General features: G+C 47.1%; 1 protein-coding gene across 2 annotated transcripts in view; it reads left to right on the top strand.

Moving 5' to 3' along the window:
* The window catches only part of FCHSD1 (FCH and double SH3 domains 1), a 197955-nt gene that overhangs the window by 50240 nt on the left and 128040 nt on the right, over positions 1-19675 (top strand). For both annotated transcript variants that reach the window (XM_077474235.1, XM_077474234.1), the window contains exon 3: positions 13047-13092. In XM_077474235.1, the coding sequence (XP_077330361.1) occupies positions 13047-13092 (46 nt within the window). The remainder of the gene's footprint in view (positions 1-13046; positions 13093-19675) is intronic.

Below are 19675 nucleotides of genomic sequence, written 5' to 3'. Positions count from 1 at the left end.
TCATTGATCAAGCTGTGGAAGATGAGGAAGTCGCAATGCTGGATGAATTCCCAGGGGGGCTACTCTATCTGAGACAAGTCAACAACCGGAGTCTGAAGAGGAGTCAGAGGAGGATGGTGCCAGGGCGGATGAGGAGGAGCAAGAAGAGCATGCTTTAAACCTTTCTGGGACCCCTGTTGTGCGTGGATGGGGAGAGGAGAATGAAGAGGACGACATTATCCTGGATGATGAGCAGGAGCCAGGCCACCACACCGCTTCCAGTTTAGTGCAAATGGGGGCCTTCATGCTCCAGTGTTTTAATAGGGACCCCCGTATAAAAAAGCATAAGGGTCAAGGACCAGTACTGGGTGGCAACGTACTTAGACCCCCGGTACAAACACAAAATGGCGGAAATGTTACCGCCGTCAGAGGGCTGTCAGAATGCAGCACTTCCAGGCCTTGCTTTGAGAAATGCTGCATTCTGCTTTTGCGTGCGCTGGCAGAGGAGCAATTCCCACTCCCAGAGAAGGAGTTGCGGGTACCAATCAAACAGCGCCTGCAAGAAAAGGCCGGTTTGAAGATGTGTTGGTGACTTCTGATATGAGGTCATTCTTTCAGCCGACCCATCGACGGATGTCATCCGGATCCAGCATCAGGGAACGCCTAGACTGTCAGGTGTCCGACTACATCGGGTTAATGGCCAATGTGGACGCTCTGAGGAGTGATGAACCCCTGGACTACTGGGTGGGCAGGCTTGATGTCAGGGAAGACGGGCTTTCCATGTAAGATCCCGGCGTGCACGCATGGGTACTAGCACTTTAAGACACACACCTGTCACTAATACTGAAGTCAGGCGGGCTATTTAAACAGGGCTCCTATAGAGGTTCATTGCTGTTTGGTCTGCAGCTTCTGTTTCCTGTTTCCTGTGTGACCTCTGAATCTTATCCAGCTTGTTGTTACCTGTGATTGCCTGCTGCCTGTTCTGATCCCGGCTTCCCTTTGACTCTGATCCTGCCTGCTGATTCTGTCTGCTGATCTTCTGGTACTACTTGGCTTGTGACCTGACCTCTCTTCTGCCTACCGTCTATGCCCGATCTGCCTAATACCGACCCGGCCTGTCTGACCCTGCATCTTGTTCATCCAGCCTGCTTCAGCTCCCAGCCCTGCAAACCAGCATCTGGTCCTGCTCGTGTGAGTTCATCCACTACCTGCCTGCTGATCACCACTACTACAGGGACTATTGAACTGTTTTACAGGCACTCGTACCCCACCGTGCTCCTGTGGCTGCTGTATCAATACCAGTGGTCCGTGAGCCGGAGTTGTACGAGAGGCCTTCCTCTGCACGTCAGGCTCACATCCCAGGTACGTAACACTTGACCTCTTGCCAGAGCTTGCCCAATTTGCAATCGAACTGTTGTCTTGCTCCTTGTCCAGTGTCCTGTCCAAAAGGACGTTCAGCGCAGCAGGGGGGGATCGTGACCGATGAGCGTACTCGCCTAGCTCACGACAGTGTTAACTACATCACATTTCTAAAAATGAATGAGGCATGGATCTCGGAGGAATTCAACACATGTGACCAGTAGACCATATATATGTCTAGAAACTATTTTTTTTAATCGAGCACACAGACCTTCTTTCTTCATTTGGCTCACTTCCTTGTCCAAAAAAGCACACCGTACTATATGCCCGTACCCTCCTGTTTGAAGAGGTTGAGCGGTGTCCTATTTCTACTGGGGCTGCTTATTATGAGGGGCTCCCACCATCCCTGTGCTATGCTCATTGAGGGGCTTCCACCATCCCTGTGCTATGCTGACTTCCTCCTGGGGCTGCTTACGGTGCAGGTGTCAGTGCTCTCTATCACGGTGCAGGTGTCATTGCTTTATGTCACGCTGCTGATGTCAGTGCTGTATATCACGGTGCTGGTGTTAGTGCTTTGTCACACTGCTGATGTCTGTGCTCTCTATCACGGTGCTGGTGTCAATGCTGTATGTCACGCTGGTGATCATCTCTTGCACCCTCTTCTTTGCCTACCCTGACATTCCCTCTCCTCCATTGCCTTCATGTGCTCCACAGTCCTGAATTGTCACAACAATTTCACATATAAAAAAAGAATGCTTGTAGTTGTCGATCCCAGATTCACCTTATACATGTGTTATGTCATTGGCCATGTGGTGGGACTATGTTTGCACAGCTAGTAATTTTGTGGCGGCAAATTTGACCTGTAGGTTTGCAAAGTTCGCCTCCCATTGAAGTCAATGGGGCCCGCCGTGAACGTTACGGTTCGCGAACTATCGGCCGCGTTCGCGAAACCTCCCGTCGGAAGTTTGTCCATCACTATTGAGGGGTAAATGGTGTGGCAGGGGTCATAAACCAGAAAAGTATTTTTTTGTATGTTTTCCTTGTATAAGGTGCACAAGGAGCTTTTGGCAGCCTGACCATATCACCCACCATTGTTCCATGGGGAACTCATCGAGAGCCTTTTCCTATTTGAGCATATACGCATGTTTACCTTTAGATACCATAGAAAAGGCATTTATTTTGTAGATGTCTGAGATCAATCCTTTTTGGGCCGTGCCCGCCAGGATTAAGTTTTTGAAAGATGGAGGAAAAAATTGTAGGTCGGGTGAGATGGTCAGGGTAAAGTGGCGTATTTGTAAGTAGCTTTAGAACGCCTGACGGGGGAGGTCAAACTTAGTCTGGAGGTCAGCATAGGGCAGTAGCTTGCGTGATCTAGGACAGTGTTTCTCAACTCCAGTCCTCAAGGCGCCCCAACAGGTCATGTTTTCAGATTTTCCATTATTTTTCACAGGTGATTTGATAAGTTTCACTGCCTTAGTAAATACCACAGCTGTTTCATCTGAGGGAAATCCTGAAAACATGACCTGTTGGGGTGCCTTGAGGGCTGGAGTTGAAACGCTGATCTAGGATCCACCAGGGTCCCAAAATTAAAAGTTTTGTGAAGCCCAGGGTTAGGCCATTTGATGGGTTAGACTGTCTGGCACTTTGGGATTACAGAAAAATGAGGTCAAAAGCGATCTTTCAGATGATGGTGTATGTCTTGGAGATCTTCCGCCAGAGACTTCGCAGCTGGGACATAGAACCCAGTAAGCGTTCAGGGGGGGCCTCCACTCCCGCACTCCAGAGCAAGCTGTTGGGGTGATTTGGGGCCAACCATATTTTTTCAATTTCTGACCACTTATTGGATCTTTGGGTAAACCATGAGGTGACCGCACACAATTGGACTGCTTGGTAATATTTGATAAGGTTGGGGAATGCAAGGCTGCCGTCCAAGCGCGATGCTGTCATCACTGATTGGGGTATTCTATGGCGTTTGATTCCATGTGAATTTAAGTAGATCTGCTTGTAGCCTTCTCAGGTGGTTGTAGGGTACGGGAATGGGCAGAGTTTGAAAGGGGTAAAGAAGTTTTGGGAGAATCATCATCTTTACCGAGGCTATCCTACCTAGGAGGGATATGTGGTGTTTCTGCCATTGCGTGAGCAGGGTCCTGATTTCGCTAAAGAGGGGAGGAAAGTTTGCCTGGTAGTGAGGTAAAGTTTGGGGTGTTATGTATCCCTAAATACTTCAGAGAAGCGGATTTCCATTTATAAGAAGTTGGATTGCAGGAATTCAACCTCTGGGGTTGGAATGTTAATTGGGAGGGCCTCCGACTTAGACGTATTTTATAACCTGAAAGGGTGCCGTACCGGTTAAGTTCCTTGTATAGACTGGGCAGGGAGATTCTTGGCTGTGTGAGGGTAAGGATAATGTCATCCGCAAATTGCGAGATCTTAAATTCTTTCCCCCTAACCGATATTCCCCCATGGCTGAGTTTTGTCGGATGGACGCTGCTAAGGGTTTTACACACAGGGCAAATAAGGGTGACAAGGGACACCCCTGTTGGGTGCCATTGGAGAAGGAAAATGGAGGGGAGACTGCAAATGGGGTTCTAACTTGGGAGGAGGGATTTGAGTAGGTGTTGCATGGCCTGCATGAATGGTCCTCTCAACCCTATGTGCCTTAGGGTGGCAAACAGGAAGGGCCAGCCCAGATCTAAGGCTTTTTTGGCGTCCAGACTAAGAAGCAAGGACGGCGTGCCCTCCCTATTCGCCACATTGACCAAATCGGTCACCTTCCTGGTGTTATCTCTGGCTTGGCGGAGGGGGACAAAGCCCCCTTGGTCCTTGTGGGTGAGGGAGGGAAGGACCATATTCAGTCGCATGGACAACAGTTTCGTGAAGATTTTTAAATCTGTGTTCAATAGCGCTATGGGCCTATAGTTGGCACAAAGAATGGGGTATTTTCCTGGCTTGGGGATCAAGGTGATAAAGGAACGTTGCATGTCCGAGGGGATAGGAGAGTCTTGTAAGAAAGCATTAGATTTTGCACATGTAGGGGAGCAGGAGGGGAAGGAGGAATTTATAGTATTCGTAGGGGAGGCCATCCGTGCCTGGGCATTTATGTGCTGGTAAAGATTTAATGGTCAATTCAATTTCTTCTTCCTTGTTGTGTTTTGAGACACCAAGTCTGAATCTGGGGGATACCATTCTGTGGTATTGCATACGCTGCGAGATGTCTAGGGATAGGGGATCGCTAGAAATGTCAGGGTTGTTTAGCTCTGTGTAGAATTCTGCAAACCTGCTAGCAATATCTTTAGGGTGAGATAGAACGTTGAGTTTATTGTTGATCTGATGTCGAGTAGACAGGTGGGAACGGTTTCCTCGCCAAGAGGGAGTGAGCTTTATTACCCTTGCCCTAATATGCCTGTTTAATCCTAAGGAGAGCCTTCTCTACCCGGCCAAGTGCCAAGTCACTTAGTGTCATACGTAGGTTTGTTAATTTTTTTTTTTAGGAGTTTCAAGGATGGGGAAATTTGCATTTTTTTGTTTTTAGCTCTCCAAGTTCCTTTTCAGTACTGATTTTTGTAGCATTGGCGTCCTTCATGGCAGAGGACAGTGCCATACATCTACCGCATATAACAGCTTTATGGGCCTCCCAAAGTGTAGGGAGGGAGGTGTCAGGAGTATTGTTTTCAGCAAAGTAATGTTTTAGAGTGGCGACTAGTTCTGACTGTGAAGGGAGGTGCTGTAAGGGAAGGTATTTGGTCTCCAATTGCAGGGTCTCATAATAGGGGAGCCTAAATCCAGGGTGAGCATGAGTGGGGCATGGTCTGACCAGGAGATGGGGAGAATCTGTGCTCTGCATGTAATTCTGAGTGTAGGGTTGTTAAAAAGATAATGCAGGAGTGCATCTGATGGGGGGGCTGAGAAATACGTGTACTGCTGGTCCCCAGGGTTTAGAGCCCGCCAGGCATCAAAGAGCGCATATCGTCTGGAAAGTTGGCGAAAGAGCTTCAAGTCCCTGAGGGCCCTAGCCGAGGATGCCCAGGGGGTCGCCACCAAGCGGTCCTCAGTGGCCGAGTGGGCCAGGTTAAAATCCCCTCCCACCAAGTAATTGTGATCAGATTTGAAAAGGCTAGTTAGTACTCTAGAAAGAAATCTGTTGTTCATTTGGCACGTATAAAGTGCAGAGGGTTATTGGTTGAGCTTGCCATGTAACCCTAAGGACAAGGAAACCTCCATGGGGATCACTATAGTGGTCAAAGTAGGTGAATGGGGCACCATGTTTAATGAGGATAGCCATTCCTGCCCGTTTATGAGGACCTGAGGATTGGTATATTAGGGGGAAGTGTCTGGAGGCGAAGGCAAAAGACCCCCCTTTGTCAAAGTGCGTCTCCTGGACAAAAATATCTGCTCCCGACTGTCTGAACTCCCTCAGTGCCAGGTGTCGTTTCTTGTTGGAGTTTAAGCCATGAACGTTCAGAGATGGAATCTTAGCCATGATGTCCTGTCGGAAGGGGAGAGGGTTCTTAGCGGACATCAATAGCCGGTAATGTCCGCCATGGAGCCAGGCGTATGCTGTCCCCGGGGGGAGGACCAGATGAGCACTTTCAGTGTCACTGCGTGCTCCACTGTGGTGACGAAGAGGGAGAGAGGAGGGAGAGAGGAGGGAGAAAGAGGAGAGAATTAGAGCAGCAAGAGAAAAATTTGTAACTCAAACATTGAAATAGCAAATTGCATAACGTTGATCGACCTTGTGTGGGTAAAATACCCAGGTCCGAACGGATTCCCAGGGGGTCACCCAACTTGAGGCCCGAGGGCCAGGTCAGGTGGCCGCATGGGAGTCCAGTCCCAATCATAGGGGACTATAAAAAGTAAAACTCTGCAAGCAGCAGTAATAAACACAAGACCAGCCCAAATTGAAAAAAATTTAAAACTAGAGCACCGGGGGGGGGGGGGGGGGAGTTGTGCTAGTAGCTAGGTAATGTCCAGGAACTAGTCCACAGGTTTTCAGAAGTCCTGACGTTTCTCCAGTAAACCAAAAATAAAGAAAAAGGAGAATTAAGTTGGTTCATCCATTTCTATGCTTGCTGCTTTTTTGGGGCGCCTCTGTTTTGGGGTCTTTGCCACGGGGGGACTTTCTGCCAGACTGTAAGCGGTGGGGGCAGTGTGGCCACAAGGTCCCAGTCCGGTAGTTGGGGAGGGTAAACGCCCAGTTCTTCACAAAAAGCATGCAAGTCCTCCGGGTATCTCAAAATGGCTGACTTGCCCTGGTGTTTGGCAGTAAGACTGAAGGGGAATCCCCAGCGGTAGGGGATATTTTCGTCTTGTAGAATATGGAGTAGGGGCTGGAGGAGTATGCACTTTTGCAGGGTGATCCAAGACAGGTCAGGGAACAGTTGCACTTGGGAGTCTCTGAAGGTGACTTTGCGGGCTTGCTGGTGGCAAGTAAAGCTTGTTTTTTTTCATCGGTTTATCCTTGGGTTTGTTTGTATTTGCCGCATTATATTCTCCTTCAGGGGAAAGGAGTTAATCCTGAAGATGTCTCTGGGGTCCAAAGAAGCATTTTTGGACCCTGTAAGCCCTGTCCCTTTCCATGAACTTAGTAGCTGGTTCCCCCAAGAGGTTGTTAAACATGTCCTGTAAGATGATTTGGATGTCCTCAGGTCCTTCGGCCTCAGGGATACCTCTTACTCTGTTGTTGCTGCGCCCCCTATTGTTGAGGTTCTCTGTGTCGTTGCATGTCCCGAAGCAAAGTACAGTGGTCAGCACCCTGTAGTTGGGTCCTGTGAACTGCAAGTTTGGTTTCTTGAATCTCCAGCCATTTCTACCCTGTCCGCTAGTTGTTTGAGACCTGATTGAAGCATTTGTATTTCCGATCGGCATGTGGACTTTACATCTTCAATTAACTGCTTAAAGTCCTCTTTAGTGGGAATTACTTGAAGATATGACTGCCACTGTGGGCGTATGGAGAAGGCTTCAGCCGTCCCTGGGTCCTGCTGTGCTTGGGTGCAGGTGAGGTGGTAAAGGCTGGGGGTATAGGGCCCCCTCTCTTGGAGCCAAGTAAGTGGGCCTAGGTGGTGTCCCATGTCCCCTCCCATGAGGGTGTTTGAGTGGGGATCCCTGTCGTCCCACTCCGCAAAGGGACTGGGCTGAGGGACATATTTTTTGTGCGTATGAAATATTTAGGTTATCCCAATTTTGCGGGGATCCAGGGGCATGTGGGAGTGAGTTTTTGGGCCTTGGGGGGTGGTGTGATGTCTGTGCTGCTGGTTTCCCCGCATGGCCCCCAGGCTCTTGAGGTATCCAGGCTGCCGGACGCCCAGGAGGTGGCAAGGCTGGGAAGTCAGAGATCCCAGGTTGTTGGTGATCCTGGGACAGGGATGCAGGGATCTGAGGCTGTCCACAGCAAGCAAGGGAATGCTCCTGAACACTGTCTTGCGGAGGAGGGGAGCTTGGCATGGCAGAGTTCGGGCCTAGGTGTGGGGCCCCTGGTGTGCAGAGTCCAGTCGGGGCTCGCCCATGCGAGATAGCGCACTTGTGTGCTGAGGAAAGGGGGGGGGGTTCCCAGTATGGTGGGCTGCAGGCATGGTTGCGGGTGTGCTGGGATGTGGGATTGACACATCCCTCCAGTATGTGCAGCCTCATATTGCAAGGGGGAAAGGGGCGGCATGGCAGGTTTCAGGCCTAACTGGGGCCAGCTGGGGAGCAGGAACTTATGCCGGACTCACCGCACTGGAGGTAGTGGGTTGTGCGGAGGTTCCCTGGGTGGTCCTCAAGGCCTTGCTGCTGGACGCGCAGCATGAGTAGGGCCGGAGAAGGAGTCTGGGATGGTGGGGCAGCGGCGGCCAGCGCCATTTTGGAGGATCCGCCGGCCGGCAGCTCCATCGGCGGAAAAAGAACGGAGGTCCGCAGCTGAACCGGGCGGGGTGCAGATGACCCCCTGGGCTGTGGACAGTTGTGTGGTCCTGGATTTACCCATAGGATGGGTGTAGATGGTCCCCGATAGTGCCTCGTAGCACAGGCTGGTGGGAGAGCAGAGGAGCTAAGCTTCCATCAAGGTTGGCTTCTGGTCACACCCCCTACAACCTTTCAGTGGCCGGTACAGCCAGGAAAGCATCTGAACAAACTGATCTGTATTTGATCAGGTGCATTGAAGGACGAGAGATATCAGGGGTTTAAAATGCCCCTCTTGTCTCCAAAGAGTACCTGTCACTGCCCAAAGCTATCACAAGGCGTCTTGTTCACCCATGTTGTGATAGCAATACATTTAAATGGGGGAGGAGTAAAAAAACTAAAAATCATTAAATAAAAAAAATTAAACGCCTTCGCCCCTCCTGCGATCGCACACCAAATTTAAATGCCCATGTATGTCCACGGTGCACATGTAAATGGTAATTGCATCACACATGAGGTATCCCTACACGTCAGAGTTAGATTAATAATTATAGTGCCAGAGCTAATGTTTAACTCTACCTTAATATCCTGTAAAGGCTCCTAAAATGTTGCCTATTGACAATGTTGGGTACGCCATTTCAGGCGTCCACAATTGTAAATCTTGACATTTTTCTATCTATTTACTTGACACAATCTTATATATAACAAAAATATATGTATTTTAGAGTACACAAACTTAATTTTTTTTTTTTCTTGGAAAATGTGCATTATAAATGGCTGCACAAATATTGTGCGACGTAAAATATTACAACAGCCACCATTTTATTCTCCAGGGCCTCCACATTGGGAATATGTTTGGGGGTGCCAAGGTGTTTGTTTTTTTATTTATTTTCTTCAAAATTTCAATCATTTCGAACAGAATCAGGTAGTGGCCATTTTAAGGTCACCTTTTATGTCTCGTAAGCTAATAGCTTCCTGTCTCCCCCAATCCTCCTACCCTTGGACTGGATTCAGGAACTGAACAAACTATGTAGTGTTTGAAAATAAGATATAATTCTGTCCACCGACATGCTTCCTGGAAGTTTTTGAAAAAAATGTCAAATGGAAAGATGCCTTATGTTCTAGCTTAAACTTACAATAAAGTAGGGCTGTCCCGATACTACTTTAAGACCGAGTAAAAGTAACGATACTTTTTTTTTTTTTTTCCACGTACTCGCCGGTACTGATTATCGATACTTTTTTTTGTCTCATGTGACAGTGGCACATGTCAGTAGTTTTTATTTTTTTTATTTTTTAATAGAAGCGGAGAAATGGGCCGGCTGTTTGAATTTGAAATCTTTACAGGGTGATCAGTGCTCGTAACTCTCCCACTGCACTGATCACCCTGACTGCCCAGGTATCAGGTGAAGTATTGGAGCATCTGCCCGCCCGAGTACAAGTAATCAGGCAAATGCTTGGTATCGGTACGGATACTAGTATCGGGACAACCCTACATTAGAGGTAGTGTCTAGTGGCTAGCCTGTGCTATACAGGAATAGTTTGAACGCTGGTTAATGAACTTGATGTGGTGCTAATGTTAATGGCTTATTGGCTCAATTGAGAAGGGAAGTGTGTGTTTAAAAAAAATAAAAATTTGAATTGGTTTTTCCTGCAAAAATATGCTTTAACATTTACATGAGAATTTCAATATTGGCGTGGTAGACAAGTGGTTAAAGTCGTTTTTTTTTTTTTTTGGAAAGGCAGAAGCAAAATAATGGCAAAGGTTCTCGTTTGCTGCACTATTCAGAACAAAAAAGGCTTGGCTTAATCTCTACTTTAATAGCTATATATCATTCACGTTTTGAACAGCATTTGTTCAAACAAAACCTGCCAAAAAAGTTTTTCAATTGATTGCAGTATAGAATCTCCTTTGCAACCTTAGGAATTAAAAATATATTGAATCTAGATTATTGTAAAATGTATGTTGGCTTTGAGCTGTTAAAGCCACATCAGACTTCGCATGGTATAAAACCCTTTCAGATATCTTGTGTTCTAATGTTCTTTCCATAATTGTAGTATGCTTACATTATGTGTCAGGAGTAATTTAAAGCACTATTTTTGGTTGCGGTAATCTGCTTTGTATCCTATGGTAACAGTTCTGTAGAAACAGTCACCTTTGCCACCAGATATGTACAGTATTTGTAAAAGAAATGGGCAAAATCAAGCATGGCTTACTGGCAGAGGGTGGGCCATTATTTCAGTGGCTGAGGGGGTGCATTGCAAGTTTTGGCTTGGTTGCTGCTTTTCAGTGTGTCAAAGAATTCACAGCGCTTCACTTTTTCCACATTTTATTATGCTACAGCCTTACCGGTATTTCAAAATGGATTTGATTATTTTCCTCAAAATCCTACAAACATACCCCACAATGGCAACGTTTAAAGAAGTTTGCATCTTTGCAAATGTATTAAAAATAAACCAAAAAATCAAATGTACATACAGGTAAAATAATAATCTGATCCCCTGCAGCTTTTGTAAGTTTGACCAGTTACAAAGAAATGAAGGGTTTATAATTTTTATAGACCCCTTTTCTTTGTAAGTGGGCAAACTTACAAAATCTGCAGGGAATCAAATTTACCCACAAAGTATTCATAGCCTTTGTCAAATTGAGCTCAGGTGCATCCTGTTTCCACTGATCACCCTTGATGTTTCTACAACTTGGAGTCCACCTGTGGTACGTTCAGTTGATTGGACATGATTTGGTAAGGCACACACCTGTCCTCAACCCATTCCTGCTCCAGACTAGGAGGCTATGGGGAGGGGGGATCTGTCAGGCTTCTTGCCACCCTACGGAATGGTGGCAATCATGCCAGCAATCCTGTACTCTAACTCGGCTAGGACCGATGACAATCCTTGGTGACAAAGGGTGAAGCAGCAGTGTTGACTGTAGGCACAATACCAGATAGGTGCAGTTTGCTCGGAAACCTCTGGTCCTTCAGGGGATACAACACTAGGGATACGACTAGGTTCATCAGGAACTACTGACAACATAGGTGTACCCTTCCCTGTAGTTAGTCCCCCACCTAGTTTTTGAAGATCTTCACTAGCCACAGAGTACTTGGGTGTAATATTAAAATACCTCAGAAGGAAGACTCTTTAATAGGGCTAAGCACTTTTAACCTGCCAAGCAACACTTTGTGACTTGTGTGACCCGGGTAAGGAGAAATTAACAGCTGCAAGTGCCTTTTCAGAGCCTGCTCTGTCCCATAACTGCCTTCTGGAAGCACTGCATGCTTGGCCTACACGGCTTAAATAAGCTGGGTGTGCGCTGGAACGTTCTGTGTGCACGTGCGTGGTCCTGGCGAACGGGCATGACTATATTTGTGTATGACGCAAACCTTTGTGCGCCCAGATAAAGGCTACTGCACATGTGCCACCAAGCTAAATCCGACGCTTTTGAGAATGCATGCGTGCCATGGTGAACCAAGGTTAAATGGTGCGCCACCATACAGGTAAACAGCCAGACGCAAGCAAAAAGTTCCTTTGCAGACACCCACAGCTAGCTCAACTCCCCCGTATGTAGCTAGCTTGACTGTTACAATCACTAGGACACTCCACAATAACAAAGGGGTTTCACTTGCCCGTCCAGGTGCAGGGCAGCTTAGAAACTGACCCTAAATTTCACCCATCATGGCGGGTTCCTGTCACTTGAGGACCTTCAAGGACTTGGGTACCCTTTTCTTGTTTAGGGCCCACTCCCTTGGACCTGTACAGCACCCTGCAGGAATGCCTTGGCACTGTGGTGTCCAGGATTCCACTTTGCATGGTCCAGCACCCAGAGGCCGCATTACAGGAAGACTTCACAGGATCTTGGAGTCTTTGCGAGGCTCGGATACCATTTATCTAAGCATGTAGGGCCCGTCAAATGGATCCGATTGGCCGATCCCTTGATTCATTTAAGGACTGTTTGTAGGACTAGAGACCTGGAGCTCAGAGCTCAAACTGTGCCATTCACCTTGCAGACACTGGTAAACGAAAGTACTTCCTGTATGGGAGGGGTTATATAGGGGATAACTTCCTGTCTAAAGACCTTTGGTCTACCAGTGTCCATTCACCTGGAGATGGAGTATAACCCAGCAGGAAATGAATATTAGCCTGACTGTACCGTGATGTATGAAAGTCTGTGGAGCACACCTGAGGTTTATTCAAAGGGGTTGGGGGAATTCAGATTTCAGCATTCCGCATTGCACCAATATACTACTCGGTGGTTGAAAGAAATGGCATTTGAGTGGAATTTTTTTTTTTTTTTGTGACCACTCAGGGACACAAGGGTAGAGAAATACACACAGGTCCTTCGTTCTGAGTAGACCACTATGCAGTATGAGGAAAAGCGGAGAAATATACAAGGTTTCTACAGGTCGCTTCCTTGCTGGGTTGATTGCTATGCAGGGCAGAGAAATGCTCACCCATTCGAACATGTCAATCCTTGCTGTTTGAGGTGCTGCCCCATCACTGGTGTGACAGTGTTTCCATCAGCAAGGTGGCAGATTTATCTGACAGCCAGCGAGTACTTTACCTGCACTTTTGGTACTCAAATGTGAAATGGGCCTAAGGGGCATACAGTATAAAAAAATAAAAATAAATAAATATATAAACTGAAATGCAAAGTCAGGGAATAAATATCAGAATTATTACCACTGTCCATTTCAGTTTATTTCTTTCCAATTTAGAAAATTTCTTAATGGCTTTTCAATCTTGGATCAACTGAGCCTTGTGTTCTGTGTTCAGCCATCCTGTGAGCACAGCATGCTTCAGTGATGAGCCAAATAAACATTTTGCCTTTTTTCTTTTGCCAGGTCATTCTGCAAACAGCGAGCAGCCATTGAAAAGGAGTACGGTCAGGTAAGAAGCGGTTATGTCCTGTTTTAGGATTGTTAATTATAGAGATTTTTTTAAGGAAAAAACAAAAACTCTGCTAGTGATATGAGCTACTGCAAACCAGGGGTCCCAAACGGGATATACCCATTTACCTTGTGTTTAGGTGACAAATGCAACATTTTGGATTTTTTTTTTTTTTCATTTTCTGTTCAGGTGATTGTCAGCAGAATTGAAAGTGAGAGGAGATGAAGTCTCCCCAATGTGGGCACAGACATTCCTCAGAGGGTTCTAGCCTGTCCCTTCTATCTGAAACCCCAATCTTTTGGCTGCAGTTGACTAAGGGAACATTTGTCTCAAAAGACGTTTAGAGGCAAGCATTTGTGGCCTTCTGAAAATGTAGTTACTTGACATTCATGCTGACACATTGGCTTCAATGCTTTGAGTGACTGACCAGATATACAAGTGTGAAGATATGGAATTCTTGACACTTTTCTGATTAAATTGATAGCATACATGTTCCATATGCAAGTATTACTGCCAGCTTTAACCAGGAGCAAGCCAGTGATGGCAGCCCCCATACTGCTCTCAGGAGGGTCCCTTTAACTGGCATGTATAGTGAAATAGACTCCAGAACGGTTTAAGTAGAATTAACTGTTAACACCTGATCTTTATCTGTAAAAAAAGACGCCTTCCAGCTTTTACTTGAACCGTAGTATTGATCTACCTATAAAAGCTCCATATTAACAGTTTTTAAAGTTCTGTAGCTTTTCAATCTTCACTATAGTTGTTCTGACATCTAGGTCTTAGGCCTTTCTAAAACAAGTAACTTGTATGGCTGGCTGACACGTTTGACTTCTATTCACTCTGACTCTTTTTGCATCTTTATCCCAAGCCATCTTATTGCTTAGTTATGAACCATGACTATGATGACCCTGTCTCTGCTGCTGTGCTCCATGCTGATAACATCACCTGTTGTGGTTGGAGTTCTTGTATTGCTGTGTTAACAAAGGCTTTTTCATTTTTGCATGACTCTGTTAGGCTGCTTTCACACTGCAGCGGGAGCGGCGTCGGCGGTAAAGTGCCGCTATTTTTAGCGGCGCTTTACTGTCGTTTTAGCGGCGGTGTGCGGGCGCTAGCGGGGTGGTTTTAACCCCCGCTAGCGGCCGAAAAGGGGTTAAACCCGCCCGCAAAGCGCCGCTGCAGCGGCGCATTGCCGGGGTGTCCCATTGATTTCAATGGGTAGGAGCGGTGAATACACCGCTCCTTCACCGCTGCAAAGATGCGGCTAGCAGGACTTTTTTCACCGTCCTGCCAGCGCATCGCTCCAGTGTGAAAGCCCTCCGGCTTTCACACTGGAGTTAAAGGGGCCGATCTTTTTCAGGCGTTACACAGGCGCTATTTTTAGCGCTGTAACGCCTGAATACCGCCCCAGTGTGAAAGCAGCCTTAGGGTCCTTTCACACGGGGCGGATCAGTGCTGATCCACCCCGTCGCCGGAGCGATCTCCGCTGAGCAGGAACATGACAGGTCCGTCTCTGCACACTGCGCAGGGATGGACCTGTCACAGTGCTGGTCTCCTCTATGGGAGATTGGGTGACGACGGACCACAGTGTCTGTTGTCACCCGATCTGATGACGGGTGGAAAAATAGCTTTTTCCTCTGTCACACTTTTTTGGTTCGGAGCGGGTCGGATGTCAGCGGACTTGTCACCGCTGACATCCGACGCTCCATAGACCTCTATGGAGCATCCACTCAGGTCCGCCTGAAAAACAGACAGGTGGACCTGAACGGATCGTCCATGTGAAAGGGGCCTTAGGGTTGTCGTCAGGCTGCAGTGTTAATGAGCAACTTCAGGTAGCAGTCAATCGGTTCATACAGAGGTCTCATTGAGACTGTTTACCTTTAAACTGGCCATACACATACGCCATTTCAACAACTTCCCATCCAGTGAAAATTCCAACTTGATTCCAACTTGATTGACCACCAGAATTCAAGTTGATTGTGAAGTTGAAGCATTACATTGATAGCTTATATAATTGAATCAAACAGAAAATACTTCAGGAGTTTCATCAAATTATTTTTGAGTGTAATTGAGTGTATCATTTTGGGTGACTCTCCTTGCCATTCATCAGTACCACCATATGTTTTAGATCTTCCATTGCTTTGCATTCTTTACTGAAAAAAAGTATACAAGTTTTTTTGATTACGTTTAAATTGCCACATTCACTCACCAGCCACTTGGGTACACTTGGGTACACCTGTTCAGTTGCTTGGTAACACAAATTGCTAATCATCCATTCACATGGCAGCAACGTAGTGAAGACTTGCTAAAGTTCAAACTGAGCATCAGACTGGGGAAGAAAGGATTTAAGTGTATTTGAACGTGGCATGGATGTTGGTGCCAGACGGGCTGGTCTAAGTATTTAAAAAAACTGCTGATCTACTGGGATTTTCACACAACCATCTAGGGTTTAAAGAATGGCCCGAAAAAGACACTATCCAGTGAGCTGCAGTTGTGTGAACAAAAATGCCTTGTCAGGAGAATGGGCTGATTGTTTCGAGATGGAAAGGCAACAGTAACACTAACCACTCGTTACAACAAAGGTATGCAGAATACCATCTCTGAACATGCCCAGTACATCGAACCTTGAAGCAGATGGGCGACAGCAGCAGAAGACCACACAGGTGCCACTCCTGTCAGTGCAGAACAGGAAACTGGCTAGAATTTGGAAAGGATCACCAAAATTGGACAAGAATGGAAAAATGTTGCTTGGTCTGAGTCTCGATTTCAGCTGCAACATTCAGATGGTAGGGTCAGAATTTGGCGTAAACACGAAAGCATGGATCCATCTGGCCTGATGTAATGGTGTGGGGGATATTTTCTTGGCATAGTTTGGGCCCCTTAGTACCAATTGAACATTGTTTAAATGCCACAGCCTACCTAAATATTACTGAACGTGTCCATCCCTTTATGACTACAGTGTCCATCTTCTGATGGTTGCTTTCAGCAGGATAATGCACCATGTCACAAAGCTCAAATCCAATTTAAACTGGTTTCTTGAACAATCCAATAGAGCTCCTTTGAGATGTGGTGGAACGGGAGATCGTGGATGTGCAGCTGACAAATCTGCAGCAACTGCGTGATGCTATCATGTCAATATGGACCAAAATCCGAGGAATATTTTCAACACCTTGTTGAATCTATGCCACAAAAGTAAGGCAGTTCTGAAGGCAAAAGGGGGTCCAACCTGGTACTAGCAAAATGTAACTAAAAAGTTGCCAGTGAGTTTATATGGCTAGCTATATAATGTAAAGTTTGACTGCAATTTAAAACTCAGTGGGACTTAGTGGTTGTAAACCCTAAAAATAAAAAATAAAAATAAACTGCAAGACAAAGGCATAATCAGCTAGTATGCATAGCATACTAGCTGATTATGAATTACTTTCCTTAGAAGCCCCCGCAGTGGTCCTCGTTCACCGCTCCGGCGGCTGACATCTCTCCCGGAGCTTACTTCCGGGCATCATGGCTCCGGTGCTGTGATTAGCTGGAGCCGCCATTACGTCACTCCCACACATGTGGTAACTGCACAGTCTAACTGAAGCAATGGCATGCTGTTGCTTCAGTTTGCTTAACCACTTGTCGCCCGCTATAAAGCAAAATGGCGGCAAAGTGGTTTTAATATCCTGACCGGATGTCATATGACGTGATTAGGATATTAAGCCTACTACGATCTTGGTAAAGAGTCTGACGGAGACTCTTTACCATGTGATCAGCCGTGTCCAATCACGGCTGATCAGTGTAAATGGGAAGAGCCGTTGATCGGCTTTTCCTCACTCGCTTTTGTCAGACACGAGTAGAAGAGAGCATATCAGCTGCTCCTCTGACAGGGGGATCTGTGCTAATCGATCCTCAACGCAGCCCCCCGAGGATGCCCACACTGGACCACCAGGGATGCCCAGCACCAGGTGTGCCACCCTAGACCACCAGGGATGCCAATCAGTGCCCACAATGGGCATCACTGGCATGCATTTGGCACTGGCATCCATACATACAATACTGTACACTACAGTGCCGCCTGTCTGTGCCCCGTCCGTGCCGCCTGTCTGTGCCCCGTCCGTGCCGCCTGTCTGTGCCCCGTCCGTGCCGCCTGTCTGTGCCCCGTCCGTGCCGCCTGTCTGTGCCCCGTCCGTGCCGCCTGTCTGTGCCCCGTCCGTGCCGCCTGTCTGTGCCCCGTCCGTGCCGCCTGTCTGTGCCCCGTCCGTGCCGCCTGTCTGTGCCCCGTCCGTGCCGCCTGTCTGTGCCCCGTCCGTGCCGCCTGTCTGTGCCCATCAGTGAAGGAGGAAACTCATTTACAAAGTTTTGTAAAAAATTTTTTTTTCAAAATTCAGTCTTTTTTTTTTTTTTTTATTTAAGCAGAAAATATCGCATAGTAGCCCATGTCACTTAACACGTCACTGCTGTCCCCTGTAGTACGGAGCGTCCATCTTCTGGGTATCGCTGCTCCGGCCACTCACAGCGATGACGTCACTCCCGCGCATGGGAGCCGCCACTAACGGCATATCGCTGTTAGCAGCGGCATGACCAGTGCAACTGCGTGCCACTGTCTACAGCGCAATTTGCGGTAGACAGCGGTGCCTGTCATTGTAAGTATCTCCTAAACAGTGCAGGTTTAGGAGATATTTCTTGGACTTACAGGTAAAATATTTAATTTGCATAACTTGCATATCGGCGTGCTAGAATTCTGAAACCCTTTTTAGGGATTTGCTTATTACAAGTGGAATGATGGTCCGAGAAACTACATCTGGCAAACTTTAGCTCTGTGAAATGGCAAATAAACATCAGGGGTTTGGATAGAACAAGGAAGCCATGCAGGGAATATCGCACCAGAGTCTTGTTTACTCATCAGTCGGCGTACAGACGGCTAGGAAGCATGGGGCGGGGAACAAATACAAAGCCTGTGGTGACATTAGAAAACTGCTTACTGTGCACATCATCTGATCCATCTAATAGACGCAGTAAAAATGCTTTAAAGTTCAATAAAATGACTAATAAATGTATATCGGCAGTCTGTGGTAGATCATTTCCACAGGAAATATAAAACTGCCTTTATTTACTAATAAATATTTTTATCCTAAGTGTCATCCATTTTAAACATTGTGGTTTTTCGGCTTATAGCCCTGGCAATAAACAGGAATTTTTTTAAATTATTTCAAAGAAAGTGTGAGCTCTGAGCCTGTCTTTTGTCTTTCCATATGCCATGATGAATTATTAAGCAGTTAAACTAGAACTCCAACAAAACTTATTTTGTAGGTTTTTAATAGTAGGGAATGCTGTTAGTGTTGCCATTAGGGAGGGCTAATATACCTATTTGTTCTGGGGATAATGTCAGCAGAAGATAGTTGGGAGTCTAAAACATTACAGCTGTCACCGGAGCAGGGGTTTAGGGGATATCTGCCAATAGCAACACAGATTTAAATGAGAGCTCTCGGATGTGAGTATTCCCCTCAGTTCTACCTACTTCCTGTTGTGATTGTAGGAACAGGATGAGCAGGGGAATCTCCCTAATGGGTACACAGATAGAATTCAGCATGACTCAAGTTTCCAACCCATCCAACATGTTTAAAAAGAAAATGATACATATGAAAGCGGAGAAGGATAAATATGATCCAGCCCTAACCACTTTAGAGCCCAGCTCCTGCCTGCCAAAGCATTAATATCCGTTGGCTAGAGCAAAGTTAAAGGGGAGGGCCAGCTGAAATTTTTTTAGACATGTTGGATGGGTTGGAAACTTGAGTCATGCTGAATTCTATCTGTGTACCCATTAGGGACAAACACTGTAGCTGCTGACTTTTAAAAAGTGCACTTGCCTGTCCAGGGTGCCCGCAATGGTGGCCGCCCGAGGCTGACCCATCCCTCTGCTCTCAGGACCCGGCGCCCCCATTCTATCTAAGGGAAACAGGCAGTGGAGCCTTGTGGCTCATGATTGACAGTTCACTGTTCCTATAATGGCGGGGGGGTGGAGCATCAGGATAGTGGGGAGGTGGAGTGGAGGGGCGGTGACTGGCAGGAGCAGAGGAGAGGACACCATACCTCCATGGGCGGCGCAGACCGGCGGCTGTGAGACCCCTTCCGCCCACATGTCTGCTTCCAAAATGCTTGGCTTTCAGAGGACTACAAGGGGGTGTGTCAGACTGCTGGCTGAGCTCAGGAGAGGGATAGAAGCCAGCAGTCTTTCAAACGGGAAGTCAGCAGGCAATAACGTTTTTCATGTTCACTTAAATGTAAAGAATGCCTTATGCATTCCATGTTGGGAACCAGGGCCTCTTCCCCACAACCCTGGCCCTCAGATCTCGCCCCTCCATGTGAATGAGGATAAGGTGAATGTGAATGGGGATAAGGTGCTTTGGGGTGGGGGGGGCCGTGCGCCCCCCTTCCCCAAAGCACCCCCCCATGTTGAGGGCACGCGGCCTGGTACGGCTCAGGAGGGGGGGTAATCGCTCGTCCCCACTCACTTTCCTGACCGGCCTGGTAGCGTGCTCGGATAAGGGTCTGATATGGACCTAGAGGGGGACCCCCACGCCGTTTTTTCGGCATAGGGATTCCCCTT

This window comes from Lithobates pipiens, unplaced genomic scaffold (genome assembly GCF_037356315.1).
Source record: "Lithobates pipiens isolate NorthernLeopardFrog02 unplaced genomic scaffold, aLitPip1_a1.2 Scaffold_8, whole genome shotgun sequence".
Lineage (NCBI taxonomy): Eukaryota > Metazoa > Chordata > Amphibia > Anura > Ranidae > Lithobates > Lithobates pipiens.
Note: the sequence above shows the minus strand (reverse complement) of the source record. Positions and strands in the feature narration are given on the sequence as shown.